This window comes from Carassius carassius, chromosome 20 (genome assembly GCF_963082965.1).
Source record: "Carassius carassius chromosome 20, fCarCar2.1, whole genome shotgun sequence".
In the NCBI taxonomy this organism is placed as follows: domain Eukaryota; kingdom Metazoa; phylum Chordata; class Actinopteri; order Cypriniformes; family Cyprinidae; genus Carassius; species Carassius carassius.
In genome coordinates this window covers 16,842,852-16,864,187 of record NC_081774.1, presented here as the reverse complement: position 1 = coordinate 16,864,187, position 21,336 = coordinate 16,842,852, and the positions used below count along the sequence as shown (strand labels likewise).

General features: G+C 37.8%; 1 protein-coding gene across 2 annotated transcripts in view; it reads left to right on the top strand.

The window, feature by feature from the left end:
* The window catches only part of pld1a (phospholipase D1a), a 39,611-nt gene that overhangs the window by 16,189 nt on the left and 2,086 nt on the right, over nt 1–21,336 (top strand). For both annotated transcript variants that reach the window (XM_059501908.1, XM_059501907.1), the window contains exons 5-23: nt 4,045–4,156; nt 5,264–5,329; nt 5,690–5,748; nt 7,855–7,947; nt 8,335–8,487; nt 9,275–9,424; nt 9,503–9,586; nt 11,276–11,357; nt 11,665–11,775; nt 11,855–12,046; nt 12,192–12,387; nt 14,676–14,804; nt 14,966–15,084; nt 15,215–15,328; nt 15,483–15,593; nt 16,003–16,091; nt 16,925–17,038; nt 19,118–19,167; nt 20,320–20,454. In XM_059501908.1, coding sequence (XP_059357891.1) covers nt 4,045–4,156; nt 5,264–5,329; nt 5,690–5,748; nt 7,855–7,947; nt 8,335–8,487; nt 9,275–9,424; nt 9,503–9,586; nt 11,276–11,357; nt 11,665–11,775; nt 11,855–12,046; nt 12,192–12,387; nt 14,676–14,804; nt 14,966–15,084; nt 15,215–15,328; nt 15,483–15,593; nt 16,003–16,091; nt 16,925–17,038; nt 19,118–19,167; nt 20,320–20,454 — 2,159 coding nt within the window. The remainder of the gene's footprint in view (nt 1–4,044; nt 4,157–5,263; nt 5,330–5,689; nt 5,749–7,854; nt 7,948–8,334; nt 8,488–9,274; nt 9,425–9,502; nt 9,587–11,275; nt 11,358–11,664; nt 11,776–11,854; nt 12,047–12,191; nt 12,388–14,675; nt 14,805–14,965; nt 15,085–15,214; nt 15,329–15,482; nt 15,594–16,002; nt 16,092–16,924; nt 17,039–19,117; nt 19,168–20,319; nt 20,455–21,336) is intronic.

Sequence of the window (21,336 nt, the reverse complement as noted above, 5' to 3'; positions counted from 1 at the left end):
TGGGCGTCTGGCCGGCTGCATTTCAAGGTCGATCAGAGCTGTGTTGCGGCTCTAGCACCTTGGACAGCGAACGGCTGGTACCGATCAGGTGTAAGCCTGGGGACTTCCCCGAGTGTGAAAATGGTGTCGACGGACGCCTCCACTTCGGGATGGGGAGCGCTGCTCGAAGGCAGACCGTCCTTTGGCCTATGGTCAGAACGGGAAAAGCTCTATCATATCAACTGCCTGGAAATGCTGGCAGTGGAGAACGCGCTGACGCGCTTTTGTCCCCATATCAAGGATCACCACGTCGTAGTCGGTTCGGACAACATGTCCGTGGTGTCCTACATAAATCGCCAGGGCGGTCTCGGGTCCCGAAACCTGTGCAGGCTGACGGAACGCCTCCTGATTTGGGCTCAATGCAACGTGCGCTCGCTGAGAGCAGTGCATGTGCCTGGACTGCAGAATCTGGGTCCAGACAGGCTGTCCAGAGGCAATGTCCCTACGGGCGAATGGTCTCTACACCCGCAAACAGTCCGGCTGTTGTGGGAGAGATTTGGCATGGCGGAGGTGGACGTCTTTGCGTCCCACGAAAACGTTCACTGCCCCGCGTTCTTTTCCAAGAACGAAAGCGCGCTGTCACGGAAATGGCCGTGCTGCCCGCTTTATGCGTTCCCTCCTGTCTCCCTCCTTCCGCAGGTGATAGAACGGGTGAGAGAAACGAGATGTTCAATACTGCTTGTGGCACCTCTTTGGAAGAACCAACCATGGTTCCCAGATTTGATGCAATTAGCAGATGTCGCCCCATGGCCGGTACCGTTGAGGAGAGATCTCCTCTCGCAGGCCAAGGGCTCGATTTGGCACCCTCAACCGGAGTTGTGGTCCCTCCATGTATGGGCACTCAACGGTTACCCGCTGATCTCGCAGTGGGAGTGCTAAATACCATCACTCAGGCTAGAGCTCCGTCGACACGACGTCTGTATGCCTCGAAGTGGTCGGTGTTCTCCAGCTGGTGCACAGCTCGAGGTTATTCACCCCTTAGTTGTGAGGTGACGGAGGTCCTCTCCTTCCTACAGGAGCTGTTGGATAAGGGCAGAGCCCCATCCACGCTCAAAGTTTATGTGGCGGCCATCGCGGCGTTTTCTGAAACTGCGTCCGGTCAGTCAATAGGAAGGAACGATTTAGTCATCCGGTTCCTCAGAGGAGCTAGGAGGCTGAATCCTCCCAGACCTCCGCCAGTCCCTATGTGGGACCTCGCGGCGGTTTTGGAGGCCTTGAAGGGTCCCCCTTTTGAGCCTATCCAATCGGTTAGCCTTCAGCATCTGTCGTTCAAGACAGTATTCTTGTTGGCTCTCGCTTCTGTGAAGCGTGTGGGTGATTTGCACGCGCTCTCGGTGAGCCAGTCGTGCTTGGAGTTTGGGCCCAATGACTCAAGGGTCATACTCAAACCTAGGCACGGTTATGTGCCGAAATCCCTCAACACACCGTTTCGGGCTCAGGTTATTGCCCTGTCTGCCCTGCCGGTGTCAGGGGAGGATGGATACTCGAGTCTTCTTTGCCCTGTCAGGGTTTTAAGAGCTTATGTGTCTCGCTCTGCTGCCTTTCGGCAGACGGAGCAGATATTTGTCTCGTTCGGTGGACGTTCCAAGGGAATGGCTGTTTCGAGACAGACTCTATCCAGATAGATAGTTGACGCCATAGCGTTAGCTTACGCTTCCAGGGGCCTTCAGTGCCCGTTGGGCGTCAGAGCACACTCCACAAGAGGCGTCGCCTCGTCGTGGGCGTGGTCTACTGGGATCTCCTTGCAGGATATATGTATGGCGGCATGTTGGGCCTCGCCGTCTACATTTATCAGGTTCTATAACCTGGAGGTTCCCGCCTTGCAAGCCAGGCTGCTGTCGGTATAGAAGAATCGGGGCCCTGAGGGGAATTCTGAGTTCATGAGCGCTATGCGCTGCCGACTGTTATATGGGCAGTATTGCGTAAGACCCGCATTGCCACATTGAGGCTGTGTGATGTCATATTGCCGCATCTACGGATGCTGCTAGATATGGGACGGAGGGCTTTCCCCCTTTTCTGTCCCGGACTCTCTGTGAGTCCCTCAGGTGACTGTGCACTGTAAATCCTGGGCGTTGCTTCAGGTTTATTGGTGTGTGATCCCTGCGCGCACGGCGTTTTACATCGGGTTCCCGTAGCGTCTTAGCTAAGACGCAGTACGAGAGAGCTCTCGTAAGAGAACGTACTCTGTTACTAAACGTAACCTCGGTTCTCTCTAGAAGAGCGAACGAGTACTGCGTTCTCTGCCGTGCGTACGATTCACTCTGGTTCGCTTCGGCGATGAAATAAATCAGGTGAGTCAGCCTTTTCGAGCTCCTTTTATAGGTTGAGCCACACCCGTTTCGGCGGGAAGGTCTGATGTTGTCTTATTGGTCTGATGTTGCATCAGCCTGCGCTCGATAGGCTGTGCAGTTGCCGCAGAACAAGCCAATGAGCGAACGAGCCGTCTCGCCTATGGCTGTGTACTGCTGCAAATGCGCTTTACAAAAATACAAAATTAAGGATAATTTTTTGCTTCAGTATTTCGTGAAAAGAGACTTTTCACCGTAGCGTCTTAGCTAAGACGCAGTACTCGTTCGCTCTTCTAGAGAGAACCGAGGTTACGTTTAGTAACCGAGTACGTTTTCAACCTGTTGGTCGCGATGGTATTGCAGGTGGGCCGCCACATAATAATATTGTTCATATATGTAAAAATGTCTAAGTCATAACATAACAACATCATTTCATTAATTAATAAGATTCGGGAGGAGCGAGTCAGATACTTAGCCTAATCAACACAGGTGGACCATAATCAAGTAATCAATCCCATAGTATAAATATCGCTGACTTCCCTCTATCCATTTACGGTTTATCAGCATCCCTCCTCCACCCCATCTCCTCACTTTGAGTTTACTTTATAAATAGACGGGGAAGGGGGGGTACTCTAGGTTCGGGCCATTCCCGAGCTCGGAGCCCTTCCCCGGACAGCACGCCAAATACGCATACCATACCTCAGCTAATTATATGTAAGCGTGAACGAGTGAAAGATGATGTGACACTCGAGACCGGAGTAATAAATGCTGAAAGTTCAGCATTTTCATGGATTCGGTTTTACAATAAATTAATGATTTAAAATAGAAAGGTTTGATTTTTATACAGGGTTTTGCATCAAATACAATCTTTTTGTGTCTTTAAATTATATTTATTTCAGCATGTGTACTGATTGTTAAAGGTGCTGTATGTAATTTTTTAACTGTACTAGTATAAAAACAATGTGTTTACAGTTATTTAGGAAACATGCTAAATTCACATTCTTGTTTCTCCAAAAAAAAGAAAAAAAAAAGCTTGTTTTGGTCTGTGTGATTGCCAATTTGATCAATAGTATTTTGAAAAACTGGCAGTAATGTGGCATCTTTAATATGGCGTCTAATAAAATCAAAAGTTTCAAGTATAATTTGTTAAAATTGATGAAATCCCACTTATCTCAGATAAACTGCCTCACATTTTAGTTTAATTGTTAAAATTGTCACTCAGGATCTCATGACTATAAATTGCTAAATATTTTTTTCCGGAATAGTCTTTGCTGAAAGGTTTCAGTTGCTTGCAGTATTTAATTTGGAAAATCCCTTTGAGTAGCATTCTCTTCTCACTGTGGCTTTCAAGTGCTGTCTGAAATTCACTCCTCTTCTCAAGTGTTCACAGGAGATGCGTTACAGATGCATGTCACTGCTTGCTGTAAGCGCTAATGTGTCTCAACTGACCACTTGTGGTTCAATGGCCCTAGACTGATTTAAATGCCAGGTGTAGAGGATCAGTTACTCATTCTTGAAGAAGCTATAATAATTCTCCCTTCCTCTACACTCCTTTTTTCACCCTCTTTGTCCTCTAAGTTTCAATTTCTTTTTCTTTTCTCTTTTTTCCCCCATTCTCTCTTCTCTTTATTTGTTCTCAGATTTCATGGCTATTCATTTTCTCCACAAACTCTTCTTTTTTCTGTCTCAGACTGTGATATCTTTGTCTTTCATTCAGCCACACAGAGAGAAGAAAGAGCATAAATAGGAGCGAGGTGAGGCAGATGCCTGCACTGCCCCGGGGAGGTGGAGAAGAGTTGGCACGAGAGGAGCAAGTGTCTAGTCGGAGAGTGAGTCACTTCAACATGCTTACTGCAGTACTAGCTCTGGATCACATGACAGGAAGTGATCACATACACTGTTGAGCATGATGTGATCGTCCCAAGGCCAGGCGTGTGAGTCTGTAGGCAGGTCTCTCCCACACAACGTCACTGACATGATTCAGTAGTCTCTGAGTGTGTATGTAGTAACAGCACACTGCTTGTCATCGTATCATTAATGTGAGCCACATGAGAACATCATCTACATAATCTACTGATGAAATTCTGAAGATTTAAGCTGCTGAATAGAGCTTAATATCGATTACTTTTTCAATGGCCTGAAATTCAGAAGCATATTTCTTGGTCTATTTTTCAAGAACCATTTTTCTATTTAGATGTTTAAGGAAGATCTTTAGAAAACAAATGAATGAGTAATTAGTCAGCTGATTAGCATACAGCTCTTCCTTTCGGTCAATAAATTAGGCCTAATAAGCAAACATCACTTTCATAATTCATATATTAGTGTCTCAGAAAATACTGAATATTCTTAAAATTTACTTTCAATAAAGAAATTTAAGGAACATTATGTAATGTTTTATTTCTATCTTATGTAATATTGATCAGATATTTAAAGTTTGCTTGCATACGTAAAATAATTATAAAGTTACATTCTTTATTCATTATGATGAATGTAATTACAATATAACTAACATTTAATTTAACCTAAAAAAAAAAGATTTTTTTTTTCTGCTTTAATCAAAACACTTAATTTTAGTGACTTTCTCAGAAAACTAGACTTGTGTCATTTTGCATGTCAAGTTAATCTGTATTGATTTATGAATGTTATGATATCTGTACTGAAAAAAAAAACACAAAAATACTTTTCTTCTTTCGGTGTTGATAACTGCAACCTTTTTAGTAAATTAAACAATTGAAAACAATTTTAAGAAAATGACTTTGAAATCATAGTTAATATCTATGGAATGGTTTAAATGTCTTCAACAAAATTATATTTAGTAATACTTTGAATGGGATTTTTACTTTCTGGCTTTTACTGTTATCTATCATGGAACAAAACCAGTGCCACAGAATCTAAATTTTGAAATCAACTAACACATATGTATTTTCCTTTTTCAGAAACAACTTGAAGACTACCTAAACAAGCTGCTGAGGATGGCAATGTACCGAAAATACTATGCAACCGTAAGCTCACTCTTGATTATGGAGTTCAGGCCCTGATCGCTCTCACATTGAGTTATCCTTAATGAAGCAGCAGCCTGAGGATCAATATTACAGATGGAGACAGTGTCCTGAGTGTGTTAATGTGCATCTCTCTCTCTCTCTCTCTCTCTCTCTCTCTCTCTCTCAGCTCAGTGCTATTCAAGCAGCTTTAATCAAGGGCATCTGTAATTCTCTCTCTCTCTTTCTCCCTCACATTCCTTCTTTCGTTCTCTCCCTTACTCTGCAGGGGTCAATGTAGCTGAGGATTTAATGTAACTTCTTTTTAATTGAAGCTGTGTCTCTATCTCACTGATTTTAAGCAGAATTGTTTCTCTTTTGCAGATGGAGTTTATTGATGTGAGCCAGTTGTCCTTCATTCAGGACTTGGGCCCCAAGGGCTTGTAAGGACACACTCCATTTGTATTATTTATTTATTTTTAAGTGTGATATTTCTAACTTTATTTATTTAGGGTTTATAAATGTATATTAATTAAAAATTTTTTGCATTGTGGCAGTAATGTAATCAAGCAACAAATTGTTAAGCATAAAATCTTATTATAACCATAATGTGTCTGTTTATATATATATATATATATATATATATATATATATATGTATATATATGTGTATATATATGTGTATATATATATGTATATATATACATATATATACATATATATATACATATATATATATATATATATATATATATATATACATATATATATATATATACAACCCGAATTCCGGAAAAGTTGGGACGTTTTTTAAATTTTAATAAAATGAAAACTAAAAGACTTTCAAATCACATGAGCCAATATTTTATTCACAATAGAACATAGATAACATAGCAAATGTTTAAACTGAGAAAGTTTACAATTTTATGCACAAAATGAGCTCATTTCAATTTTGATTTCTGCTACAGGTCTCAAAATAGTTGGGACGGGGCATGTTTACCATGGTGTAGCATCTCCTTTTCTTTTCAAAACAGTTTGAAGACGTCTGGGCATTGAGGCTATGAGTTGCTGGAGTTTTGCTGTTGGAATTTGGTCCCATTCTTGCCTTATATAGATTTCCAGCTGCTGAAGAGTTCGTGGTCGTCTTTGACGTATTTTTCATTTAATGATGCGCCAAATGTTCTCTATAGGTGAAAGATCTGGACTGCAGGCAGGCCAGGTTAGCACCCGGACTCTTCTACGACGAAGCCATGCTGTTGTTATAGCTGCAGTATGTGGTTTTGCATTGTCCTGTTGAAATAAACAAGGCCTTCCCTGAAATAGACGTTGTTTACAGGGAAGCATATGTTGCTCTAAAACCTTTATATACCTTTCAGCATTCACAGAACCTTCCAAAACATGCAAGCTGCCCATACCGTATGCACTTATGCACCCCATACCATCAGAGATGCTGGCTTTTGAACTGAATGCTGATAACATGCTGGAAGGTCTCCCTCCTCTTTAGCCCGGAGGACACGGCGTCCGTGATTTCCAACAAGAATGTCAAATTTGGACTCGTCTGACCATAAAACACTATTCCACTTTGAAATAGTCCATTTTAAATGAGCCTTGGCCCACAGGACACGACGGCGCTTCTGGACCATGTTCACATATGGCTTCCTTTTTGCATGATAGAGCTTTAGTTGGCATCTGCTGATGGCACGGCGGATTGTGTTTCTCTGAATCTTTTGATGATGTTATGCACTGTAGATGATGAGATTTGCAAAGCCTTTGCAATTTGACGTTGAGGAACATTGTTTTTAAAGTTTTCCACAATTTTTTCCACAAGTCTTTCACAGATTGGAGAGCCTCTGCCCATCTTTACTTCTGAGAGACTCTGCTTCTCTAAGACAAAGCTTTTATAGCTAATCATGTTACAGACCTGATATCAATTAACTTAATTAATCACTAGATGTTCTCCCAGCTGAATCTTTTCAAAACTGCTTGCTTTTTTAGCCATTTGTTGCCCCCGTGCCAACTTTTTTGAGACCTGTAGCAGGCATACATACATACATATATATATATATATATATATATATATATATATATATATATATATATATATATATATATATATATATATATATATATATATATATATATATATATATATATATATATATGTATGTATGTATGTATGTATGTATTTATATATATATGTATATATATAATTTTGTATTATATAACATAATACTGAATGTTGTACTCCTACGTAAATAAAAATGTACTGTGATGCCATTTTGTTTTAATTAAGTGTTATGGCAGTATGACAAATTCTCCCATAACGTATAAATACCCTAAAGGTCATTGAAATATGGGAGGGGATGTGTTAGTTGTGAAAATGTTATGATGGAATAAATTTCATGACCCTAAAATGGGCTTAATTTTACACAACGTACTGTATAATCTATTATCTCATGTCTTATCTGTCTTGTTTGACATATGACAGAGACATGTTTTTAATGGGCTTCATGAGATTCAGTTTTGCTCAAACAAACCTGTATCTTTCAGAGAAGGCATTGTTTATAAAAGGTCAGGAGGTCACCGTATCCCAGGCTTGAACTGCTGTGGCCACAATGAAGTCTGCTACCGCTGGTCCAAGAGGTAATTGTTCATAAAACACCAAATCTATTGCCCAATTCCTCAAGTAAACCGCAAAAGCAGATTAAATGTTATCATGCAGTGAGGCTGTGCTCTTCACTTTGAGCTTTAACATATGACTCTTTTAAGCAGTGTTATCTGTGAAAATGCACAGTTCAGATAGAGCGGACGGTCTCTCTCTCTCACACACACACACAAACACACACACCTGAGTCTAGTGAGCTGTTTATCTCTGCTACATTTATACACCGTGCTACTTTCATTCTCTGATTAAACCGACACCGTATCACTGCCTTCCACTGCTGTCTGTATAATAACGCTTTAGAAAAGCACACTTTGACCTCATGGTTGTGATGGAGTCTAATGAAGTCTTTTGTGCTCTTTGTTTAGGTGGCTTATTGTGAAGGACTCTTTTCTGCTGTACATGAAGCCAGACACAGGTGCCATTTCATTCGTCTTGCTGGTGGACAATGAGTTCACGATCAAAATGGACTCCAAATACACCGAGACCAAGCATGGAGTGAGGATAGAGAACTTGTCCAGGTTTGTTCGATGAAATATATTGGTCACCAAAAAATTTAAAATTGACTAGATGTAGATCAGTTTCTTCTTTGGAACAGATTTGGAGAAATTATACAACTTTTGCTCACCAATAGATCCTCTGCAGTGGATGGTTGCCATCAGAATGTGAGTCTAACAGCTGATAAAAAGCATTGAAAAAATCCTACATGACTCACGCTGCATGCTTATAAGAAAAAAAATCATTATGGCATGTCAGACCTTTGTGTCCATCTAATATACACATCCTCTCTCCATAATATTGGTTTCTACAGTGAAAAAGTCATCTTGACTGAATCAGGGGAGAAATATGCACAAATCAAGCACCGTTTATAAGGGAAAACAGTCCAAAACAGCTTTAAAGAAATCTGATGTGAAAGAACAGGGATGGAGATTTTCACTGGAGGCCTTATTAAGGATTATAGACTTAAGCAAATTAGCAAAAAGCAGCAGTTTAAAGTTAAAACAACCCTTAAGCTTTGTGCTTCCCAAGACTTTAATTGTTGGAGTAGATTACTTGTCAGTTATAGAGGTGCTTTTATCAGTTGTTTGAACTTTCATTCGGCACCCATTCACTGCAAAGGATCCATTGATGATCAAGTGATATATACAGTAATGCTGCATTTCTCAGTATCTCTTTTGATGAACAAACAAACTCTACATCTTGGATGGCCTGAGGGTGAATACATTTTCTACTGATTAAAACTGTTCCATAAGATATTCCTTTGAGCATATTGTCACTTATAAATGTCTCTTTTTATGTCTTGTGCAGGAAACTAGTGCTGAAATTCACTAGTTATAGACACGCACGGTGGTGGGGTCAGGCTATTGAAAGCTTTGTCCGGAAACATGGCAAGCCTTTTTTAAGGACCCACCGCTTTGGATCATTCGCCAGAGAGGAGGAGAACATACCCTCTAAATGGTATATTTAATGCTTCTTGTTTAATCTAAGAGATCTTCTACTCTGTAATATCTGAGATCTAAAATAATGAATGTTCAGGTATGTGAATGGCAAAACCTACATGGAGGATGTCGCAAATGCTCTGGAGGAGGCCAAAGAGGAGATCTTCATCACAGACTGGTGGTAAGTGCTCACTGTTTAACCTCAAACAAGAAAACATGTTCAGGCAGACAGACGCTCTCAGCTCAGCTCACACTATTGCTTGAGCCAATGTTGCCATCACAGGCTGGACAGACTGCTTCTACAAACAGAGCAATGTTTTATAGCTCCACAGTGTTTACATTTTTTCTGGGAAATCAACATATAAATAATGCACGCATGTATATCAGCTGTGAAAAGAGAAAGCAGAGATGACATGTCGTCATTTAAGTGAGACAAACCATGGCCAAGAAAAAAAAACATTTACTTTACAAACTAGTTTTAAGTACTTTGTTCTGTGTAAAAGTTTAAAATGGTATAGTATAGCTGTTAAGTTTTCATTTGGTGTGAAATGGGGATGCACAACAAAACCTACTGGTAGTACAAGAAAGAGCCACACGTATCTATCAAACATCTGAATTGATTATGGTCTTCTTTAAATGAAAAAATTTACTCTTTAATCTGGTATGAAATGTTCTTTTGTGTTCGTTTCTCATTGTTTGGTAATGCCCTGTGCACTCATGCAGAATGTGTGGCAGTGGATCAGGGGCTCAGAGTGGGAGGTGTATGTTATACAGCAAGACCAGCATCTCTCACTTCAGGTGTTGAGTCAGTTAGAACTCCTTATTTCAAGAATAACTCCACTTGAATAGATCCTCAGTGTGTGAGGGAGTGGGTGGTTATATGAGAAATCGCTGCATACATTAATGTATTTCTGATGTGGTTGTACATGTAGAATATGAAATATCAAACATTTATTTGATGTAAACCCACATGAAAACCTATCAAAATTTCCGAATTCCTTTCCTACACTTCATGCCCGCTGGTTGAATCTTAAACTGCAGATAATATAGATAGAATATTTTGATTAAAAGATTATTTCACTTTTATAAATGAAATTGTTTTATGAATTCATTTTTGTATCTATTTATTTACTTACATTTAATCATTTAGCAGATGCTTTTATTCAAAGCGACTTACAAATGAGGGCAATACAGTGCTTGCATAATAATTAGGCAAGGTATTTATTTATTTATTTTTTTCAAGCACATTTTACCAATTCCAAATCGCATCAATCTTAATAACTACTATTAATTTTGTATTTAATCATTTACAAGTAATATATAATTGTCCATGAAGGCTATAAGTGATAAACTCTTTATATTCAGGTGTGGAGAATTATTAAGCAGGGTTTCCTTTACAGATAAAATGAGCCACAAACTCATTCTGAAAGTCAAAAATTATTGAATGTCCATGAGAAGGATGCAATATTAGAATTTGCAAAGTTAAGGACAGCACGGTCGGAAATAACAGATGGAGAAGAAAAGACACGTTAACTGCAAAAGAGTTAAGAATTAAGGTGAAGAATTAGGTGTGAAACCATCAGGAACCCTTTAGTCTCCAGTGCCACCGTTTTCCAAAACTGCAACCTATCTGAAGTATCCTAATAATTATGCACGCACTGTAGAAGCAATCAAAACCGTGAAAGAGCAACAAATCCTGGTTAGTCTAACATAAGCAAGTTTATTTTTTTTATTTTTTTTGACATTTATAAAGATGTTCACACAGTAAGACCAGGACATGTATTAAGAAATTAAGTTATGTCCTTTTCAATTTAATCGTTGTGCTTGTGGTATGCTGTATCTGCTATATGATTGTATTTGTAATGTGCAGGCTGAGCCCTGAGATCTTTCTGAAGAGGCCTGTAGTGGAAGGCAATCGCTGGAGGCTCGACTGCATTTTGAAGCGCAAGGCTGTAAGTCCCCTGAATGTTATTCAGGTGCATTTGTCCCTGGTGTCATGCTTAGAATTTAACATGTATATTAAGTGGGATATACAGACACACATTCAGGTTCAGAGTAAGGTTATTTATTTAATCTACTTACTTTATTTATTTTCCATCTGTTGTTTCGCTTATTTGTTTTTAGTTACTGATTTATTGCGGTTGTTTAATTTAACTGTTTAATTTATTCATTTGCTTATTTGCTTGTTTTTCACATAACTTATTTACTGATTTTGATGTACTTATTTATTTCAATTATGTATGCATGTATTTATTTTAGCAACAAGGAGTGAAGATCTTTGTTATGCTGTATAAGGAATTGGAGTTGGCACTTGGCATCAACAGTGAATACAGCAAAAGAACACTAATCCATCTTCACCCAAATATTAAGGTAAGCTATCTGTGATTGACATGCTTTTGCATCTTATGTGACGTCTTATGCGATTGTAACTGTTCCTTTCTCTTAACAGGTGATGCGGCATCCTGATCACGTGTCCTCTTCTGTTTACTTATGGGCACATCACGAAAAGATTGTAGTCATCGACCAATCAGTTGCTTTCGTTGGGGGAATTGACCTTGCGTATGGCCGCTGGGATGACCGTGAGCACCGACTGACAGATGTGGGAAGTGTAACACGCTCTGTCACTCAGTCCATGGAGCAGGTTCGAGACATCATCACATGCTACATCAACTGTGCCACACTCATGGTTGATGCACCTTTTAGCTTTGAAGTTTGCAATTCTAGACTGCGATTTCATGTTTCTGCCAGTTATAATGAAGTGGAATTATGTCTGTTTCGGGACTCAGGGACTGGATTCATCCACACCCAGGAAAAAAGTGTCCACCAGTGGAAACAGCAGCCGGTCGATGGCTGGTGACTCAGTGGACCTGCCCAAACTAAAAGGCATTGGCCGCACTCGCAAAACACGTTTCAGTCTGTACCATCACATCCATCGAGGCCTTCACCATGCTGACAGCATCAGTAGCATCGACAGCACAAACAGTAAGAGACTCTTTCCTGACCAAACTAAAAGTGATTCCACAATACAGTTTGTGTTTGGTTTATTTCTATGACGTTCTCAGAGTCTGCTGATGACTAATTCCTCTTTAACCTTAACAACTAAAAAAAAGGATTCTTAAAGGGATAGTTCACTGACAAATTAATAGTGTCATTGTTTACACTCCCTCGTGTCGACTAACTTTCTTCAAAGTACTGTTCACATTTTTTTCTATTAACAATAGTTATAATACTGTATATGGGATTGGACTGGACTGTTATTTTTTTGCTTATAGGTAGGTGTTCAGATCCACATCCCAAAATTTTTGGCAAACTGCTTGTGTCACCTGTAAATTACACATTTTCTGTAAAGCTACAGTACTGTGAAAAGTTTAAGGCACTTAAAAATGCTGTAAAGTGGCGATGCTTTCAAAATAGATTTTATTTAACGATTATCAACTTCTCAATTAATTTCTATCACATTCATCTAAATAGGATGATATTGTACAATTTTTATATTAAAATGCAAAGAAGCTATATCCCATTGGTTGTTATTAACAACAGAAAGTGAATTAAGCATTATGTCAGGGTTTTCCAAACTGCGGTTTAAGGAGGAACTGCAGGGGGTTTGTGAGTTTAATGAAAAACGAATAATTAATTTAGTCATAAGAATATAAAATGAAAATTTCTTTTTAAAATATCATCAATCAAAATGAAACGCTTACTAGAAATTAAGTTACATTTGTTTACCTGCATGTTATGTAGGCATTTTAGAAAGAAAATATATGTAATCAAGTAATCAATAAAAATGTAACTGTAGTCCGATGACGAGTATTTTAAAATGTAATTGAATCTAATTACAGGTACTTAATTTTTTTTTAATATGATTCTGTAATCCACATTACAGGTAATCAGTTACTACCCAGCTCTGTCCTTATGCATATCCAAATCACTGGATTAATACAGTTAGTGTCAAATGGAATATTTGGAAATGTGAACTTATTTCCTACTGACACATTATAGCAAATATATAGAAATAACTGGTTTTTTGGTGAAATTTTACTTTTGCACTGTACAGTAATATATTATTTTTAATTATATATTTTTTTCACTTCACCCAGTTTGCAATTTTCTTAATTCAGTTATCACAAAATACTGAAATTCAGTTATAGACTGGATCTGGATTAGTAAATGGGGCAAAAAGGTCAAAACTTGTGTTACTTGTCAATGTCAGTCAGTCTGTGGATCTTGGCTGTGTTTTTCTTCTCAGTTGGATGTGCAGTGATGCTTATCCTCTCTGGCTGATGGTAGGTGTAGCTTTAGACACCCTGCCCGGGCTCAGGCGATTGCCCTATCCTTTTTTTTTTTTTTTTGCTTTAGCTCTTTCTGTTTGTTCTCTCTGCCATAAAAGACACACATATAGATTTAGGTTTGCAGTCTGTCTAAGATAGGATTAAGTGTATTTGAGACTGGCTTAAAGACTAGACAGCAGAGATATGCTCTAATGAAATTACTTTGACCTCAGGGTAGATTTCATTTGTCACTGATTCTTACACTAAAGTCATATTAATTTGCTATTAAGATAACCAGTCCTTTGTTTCATGCTAATTTTTCAGTTTTATATTACGGTGTGACATTGTGGATAAATGAAAAATATTACTACACATGCAGTGACCGTGAATACTGTCATGGAAAATGACGGTCTTAATATCAGTAATCTGATGTTTGTTTATTTGCTCTGATGTCATTTATTTAACTATTGCTGAATTGTTACTAAAGCTCTTTTCATTTGCAACATATATGTTTCAGCATACACAGTGGGGTTTCAGAAGAGACCACACTAAAATTCTAAGCAGCAAAGTCTGTTATTTTGAATCTAAATACATTTACTGAAAATAAATCATGAAAAATTCAAAGAAATATCCAGAATTTTAGGTACCAATATTAATGAGATAACGAGATATAGGAATTCTATTCTATTAAAACAATTTGAGTAATTTTATATTAAATTTAAAAAAACTATATTTAAATGATTTTACAATATTGTATTATGATTTGAATATACATAATTATAATATATATTATAATCATTCATCATGCACTTTTGAACATGTAATCATATATATTCTGTCCTTTTGTAGTATTGGTTATTTTATATGTTGTGTGTATTTGTCTGTTGTATGCTTGTGGTTACACTTTTCGTGAAAAGAATAAGTAGATTTAAAAAACTTAAAACGTAATTTTATTTGAAAAGATCCTTTGAGTCACATAGCTGTTTTGTATTGTGTGTACAGAGAATGGCTCAGTGCACAGTCTTCAGACCGGAGTGGGAGAGCTGATGGGAAACACACGCTTTTGGCACGGCAAAGACTACTGCAACTTTGTCTACAGAGACTGGGTTCGGCTGGACAAGCCTTTTGATGGTGAGCCACACGTTGAGCCACTGCCTGGCCGCTTTTTGTTTTCTTCATTTCAGTGATCATTAATCCAGGTAGTCCAAGGTTAATTGTGTTATTAAACGCAGTCTTTTCAATGCATTTCAGATGTTTACGATCCTCCTTTTTAACAATGTGCTCGACTATAGATTTTATTGACAGGTACACAACCCCCAGAATGCCCTGGCATGACATCTCCTCCGTGGTGCATGGGAAAGCAGCCAGAGATGTGGCCAGGCATTTTATACAGCGCTGGAACTTCACCAAGGTGAGAACACTTTCAACTTATTTATGTTTGACAAGCTTTTGAATATCCTTTCGTGTATTTCTTTATATTTGACCTTAAGCTGATCTTTTAAGAAGCATTATTAATAGATTTTTCTTCTTCTCTCCTTTAGATAATGAAGCCAAAGTACAGATCACTTTCCTACCCATTTCTCCTTCCCAAATCTCACAGCACTGCCAGTGATCTAAAGTACCAAGTGCCAGGCTGTGTCCAAACCAAAGTCCAGGTGAGAACGCATTAATGGCTGTAACTATTACTGTTAGAACATGATACTAGGAATATCATTGACCTGCTGATAAAAATGTATACCTAGCATGCACACAAAGTAACTTTGCCATAAATGCCTATAAAAATGGCTGTAAATATAAATGGTCTCTCAGGTTCTGCGGTCAGCTGCAGACTGGTCGGCGGGAATCAAGCACCATGAGGAGTCCATTCATAATGCCTACATTCAGGTCATTGCCAAGAGCAAGCACTTCATCTACATTGAGGTACACAATCCCCCTCTTTTACTTTGCCTGTCAGTGTTCAGTGATATGATTTAAATGTGCTGAAAGCTATTTAGTAGTTTAAATGCGAAATGTGTAATAAGTTATAAAACACCGTTGACATTTCAGTTGCTTCATATTATTGATAAATGACATGCAGCTGTGGTTATCAGAGCATATCAGGGGAGATGCCAAGAATGATTCAGTGGAAATTCTAGAAGAACCGTGACTTGGATATTGACCAAGTAAAAACAAACAAATAAAATCTATACAACTGTATAGCAAGAGATGATACAAGAACGTAAATAACCATATTTTTCTGTGGAAATATACTGTAGCCTATTAGAAGTAAAATGTGTTCACATGCCTGATGAATTAAACTGATTGTTCTTGTTTCATTGTTTTGATTCAGAACCAGTTCTTCATCAGCTGTGCCGATAACAAACATGTTTACAACAAGATTGGTGACGCCATTATTGAGCGAATCATCAGAGCTCACAAGTAAGTGTGAGAATCCTTATGCATTAACACTGATTGTTCATCATTGCCATTTATTGCACCATTTTTTATTTTATTTTATCAACTTGTAATAGTTAGGAATTTTTCCCTGTAACATGTTTAACACAATTTGTACTGTATAACCGGATTATCATGTTGGGCTATCAAAATGTTTTTTTTTTGTTTATCCTTTGCTCAAGTCTTATCTTACTCCCTCAAAAATAATATGACACCCCTGTGCATGCATTTCAACACATGCAAACAAACTCATCCTTTCTGTATATATCCATATCCCTCAAACATATTATTAGAGCTTCACTTCTTTAATGAAATCATCAGTAAATTACCACCACCTCCCATACTGAGAAGGTATAATGCAGTCCAGTATATGATTTACAGTAGACACAAGTCTCTCTCTGCTCGCTGCTGTCATTCACACAGGCTCAGCTGCAGAGACAGGCCTGTCTTTAACACACAGTGATGGCTAATGAGAAGCCAGGACCTGCCACGGCACTGATGTGAGCCAGACATGGGCTGTGGATGTGGCACTCTTCATTTAGTTATTTCCAAGCATTGCCCCCAAAGCTGAAATACTGCACTGTTGTTTGTGCTGTAACAATGCTGGCATGTGCTTAAAGAGCTCTCTGGGAGAAGAGCCGTTTGTAATGGCTTTATAATCATGATGGCAGCACACAGAATGAGACAAAAGAGAAATAGGTTGGAAAGGATGTTTTGCCATTTAATGGCAATGGAAGTGAGGATATTTGATTTTAAGAATAAGCAAGTGTGTATTTCCATGGATTTATTGGATTGATGTTTGCTGTAATGTGTCACAGGGAGAAGAAGCCATTCCGTGTGTATGTGGTGACTCCCCTGCTGCCTGGATTCGAGGGAGACATTTCCACAGGAGGAGGAAGTGCACTCCAGGCTGTTATGCATTTCAACTACAGGTAGGAATGAATCCGTTGCTGTACACGTGTCTTAAAGCAAAAAAAAAAAAAAAGAGGTAGCTCAGGTCAGACAGGAAAAATCGGGCCACCTGAGTCTCAAAAAAATAGAATGACACTGTGATCCCAAATGAATCTTCTTTAATATTATTTTTAGTATTATGCTGTATAAAAAGTAAAAAAGTAGTTATTTTTAGACAGAGTGAGGCATGTTTAATTAAATAGCTCATTTCATACATAGATTCATTTGTTTTCACTGCAGGGATTATTTATTATTATAAAATCAGATTGACTGTTCAAACAATCTGGCCAGATCTAATTATTATAATTTTTTTGGCTGTACAACCTGCATTCACTTTTACTAGCATGTCCTCATTGGTTTTGATGGTAATGGTGCAAACCTGCATAGACTTTAGCAATAGATGTTTTACTATTAATGATGGTTTTTCTGAGGGCAGTATCAAAATTTGATTACGTTACAGACAACAGCATAAAAATATGTAAAGGGCAAAAAAAAAAAGGCACATGAAATTGTATCTGTCTGATCTCAGTTACAAAAGTCTGGGTGTTAGGTGTTATCCTAGTTAAATATTTAACATTTTAAACCACTTTTGAAGGTAAATTTCAAGTGGTGTTTGTTTTCCTGCAAAGGTTTGAAAAGACAAATCTTTTCAGTGCAATTTAGTCAGTGACTTCAACAGTTACAGTGAGACTATAATGACACCAAAAGTTCAGCTTCAAATAAATGCTATACTTTTGAAATTTCTATTTAACAAAGAATTAAAAAAAAAATCACACATCTAACATCGATGATAATAATAAGCAAGGTTACTTGGGCAGCAAATCAGCATATTAGAATGATTTCAAAAGGGTCATGTGACACTGAAGACTGGAGTAAAAATCCTGAAAATTCAGCTTTGCCAACAGAAGAATTAATTACATTTTAAAATATATTCAAATTGAAAACAGTTATTTGAAATGTAATAATATTTCACAATATTACTGTTGTTGACAGTATTTTGTTGATCAAATAAATGCAGCCTTGGTGAGCACAAGAAACTTTCAAAAACTTTTAGGAACATTACAAAAAACTTTAATTGTATAGTAAGACAAAAAGAAATAAAGATAATCTACTCTATGTGAGAACTTGATTGCTCACATGATCATTTGTTTCGGCCATGTCGATGTGGAATAGGTTATACTATAATTATTTTGCATTTGCATTTTTTCATTTGCAGAAAATAGTTTTTCAGTGAACGACGATGCTCTTACATTACATTGGCTTGTTTTCTTTCTCTGTAGCATTTACTGAGAAATCATTCACAGTCCAGGGGCATTACTTAAAATTTAAATAGTTAAATGTGGTCGGTGTTGTTTTCAAGTTGAAAACCAAGCGTGTCATGTACACTGAGCACGACTGTTTCTGTTTCTGCAGTGTCATTCATGAGTTCACAGCAGTAGCTGGTTTCCCAGTGACGCAGTTAGTGCTTCATCTTTAGTGAACTCAGGCACATTCTCTCCTCTCTTCCCCTGATTAAGCTTTAATGAGTCTGACAAGACGCTAAACAGCTTCACAGATTCTTTCAACTCATGAACTCATCATCATCTCCACAATAACCTTCCGATCATGCACTCTGTATATCATTTGGATGAAAGCAGGAATTTGTCAAAGAAAATGGTAAATGTCGCTGATGTGAGGATAATGACCCGTGTTAGACAGTGTGCCTTTGTTTTCCAATGCCAGCTTTTCCAATTCATTCCATTACACACGCAAGAGGCACAGCCAAGTGTTAAATGCTCGTTTCACTCGTCTGGATAATAAATGGAAATAAGCAGTGCTTCAGTGTCACAGTAAACATGGAAAACTGCTGCAAGGTTTATTTAGTCATTTATTGGGGGTTTTCTGCAGCTTCCTGACACATTTTACATGGCAAGACATGTTAAGTGGTTTATTCGCTTGCTTTTGGTAGATACAATGGTAACCTAGAGAATAATAGTGAGTTAAGTTATTGAGAGAACGCATAACTCTGAGATTGCGTTTGAAAACACATGTAATCATTGCTTGAATGTCTGCTTTTGTAGGACCATGAACAGAGGAGAGTACTCCATAATCGCTCAGCTGAAGAAAGAAAGTAAGTGTTCTGAGTGTTCCCATCCCTCTTCTTTCTCTCTCTCTCTTTGTACGTGTCAGATTTTGGGGAAGGAACGGTAAGATGATGTGATTGAGACATAATTTAATGTGAACCTGACTCTGTGTGGTGGTGTGGTGTAATGTGCTGGTAATCAGTTCTCTTCTCTGGTTTCCCACAACATTGCAACACATAAGACGAGTGAACACAATTTTCAGAATGTAAATAAGTTTCAAAATGTCCTAAAGGGTTACATACAGTGGAGGACACCAGGAGAAGTCCGCTTACACCAAAAATGAGTTGAGGTGAAATGTATGAAGCTGCTGCACTAAACTTGTAGATTTACACACTTATGAAGTATTTATAGCGGAAGAACACCCAACCTGTTTAGTGTTAGCCTTCATCTTTCTTTCTTTCTTTCTTTCTTTTTCTTTCTTAAAGGTTCAAAGCTTTTTTTATTGGAGATGAAGTAATGACAATAAACAAAAAATCTAAACAAAATTTACTTTAAAAATGAAATCTTTTATTTTGTGACGAGCATACTGTAAAAATAATTTCAATGGTGACACACTCTTTCCATTACTTTAATGTACATTAATTTACCATTTTCAGCATTTTTTTTTAAAGTTCTATGATATTCCAACACAATTACAACAGAAGTCCATTTATAATTGAAGTTGAAATGACTTTTACAGACAGTTTGGTTGTATTTAAAAACAAAAGGCAGCAACTGAATTGAAGTTGAAGCAAGTGGAAATTTGTACAGTGCATGTCACGTGAACCATTAATCAGAGAACAGTGAACATGCAAATGTGTTGTTGAATTATTCAAATGTTAAATATTAATAACTTAAAATATAATATTTTAATTTTAAATATTAACTTAACATCTCAAGGTTAAATAGAGTGTCAAGCAGATTCGATTTGCAAAAGGTTTGTCAAACAGTCAGGCAACATTCTGTCACAGCACTACCATAAACCAATTTTGCAGTAATCGGGTGAAAAACAGAATGAACACCAATATATCTTGCCATTTAGACCATTTTAGATTAGATTAGATTAGATTCAACTTAATCTAATCTAAAATGGTCTAAATGGCAAGATATATTGGTGTTCATTCTGTTTTTCACCCGATTCTCTCTTTATAACCCCACAGTGGATGACCAATGGATGAACTACATCTCTATTTGTGGTCTGAGGACTCATGCGGAGCTGGAAGGCAGACTGGTGACTGAGCTCATCTATGTTCATAGCAAGCTGCTCATTGCTGATGATAACACTGTCATTATTGGTGAGTTAACAATGTTACATTCCCATGCTTGCCTTTCTCTGTAATTGTTCAGCAATTCGCTGCACGCAATTTCTTTTTGGTTAGAGCTTTATACTCCACCTTGTGGAGGACTGGGGTGATTTTGAAGGATAGACGGTGAAGCCACACATAATCATTGACGATTGGCGAATAAATAGCTGGTTTTCACATTTGCCCATTCATTTCCCTAAAATAGTATATTTAGATTGACGTCAACAGACTTTTGCTCCAATTTGTGATTTTTTTTTTTTTTAATGAGGAAAATATTGTGGTCTGTGTAGTTTCCGCATGACTGCACTACCAGATGTGCAGTATTGACATTTGCTCTGCATGTAAAGCAAAAGCCTATCTTCATGTCTCTGTTTTCTGAAAGACGTATCACAGATATGAAAAAAAAAAAGTTCAAATAATACTTTGTACGAGGAGCGGAAGAAACTCATAAAAGATAAGCGAGTGTCATTTCAGATAAAGCTTTAGATTTCTGCAGAAGATACAAGAAATCAAATGAAGAAAGCCATAGATCAGAAGGAGGCAGATGGGAACATTTAGCCGCACACTCAAATTGAGTTATCTCTGATTCTGTAGGTGGAAGATTCATGTTTTTATTGAGTTAAATGCCTCGAGATCCAATCACTTATAAAACAATGAATACAATTGAATCGCAGAGTATTAAAAAAAAATCTTGTTTTGTTGTCTGTGATTATTATTTGTCTTGATATTTTAGATTAAAGGGAGTCATGACCAGTGTGTTTTTTTTGCGAACATTTTTTTTTCAATCTATGAAACAGCTCAGACTTGTTTTGCTTTTAAAGCTACTAGGCATTTTTATTTATTTAGAATTTTACCAGGAACAATAATTTTTCA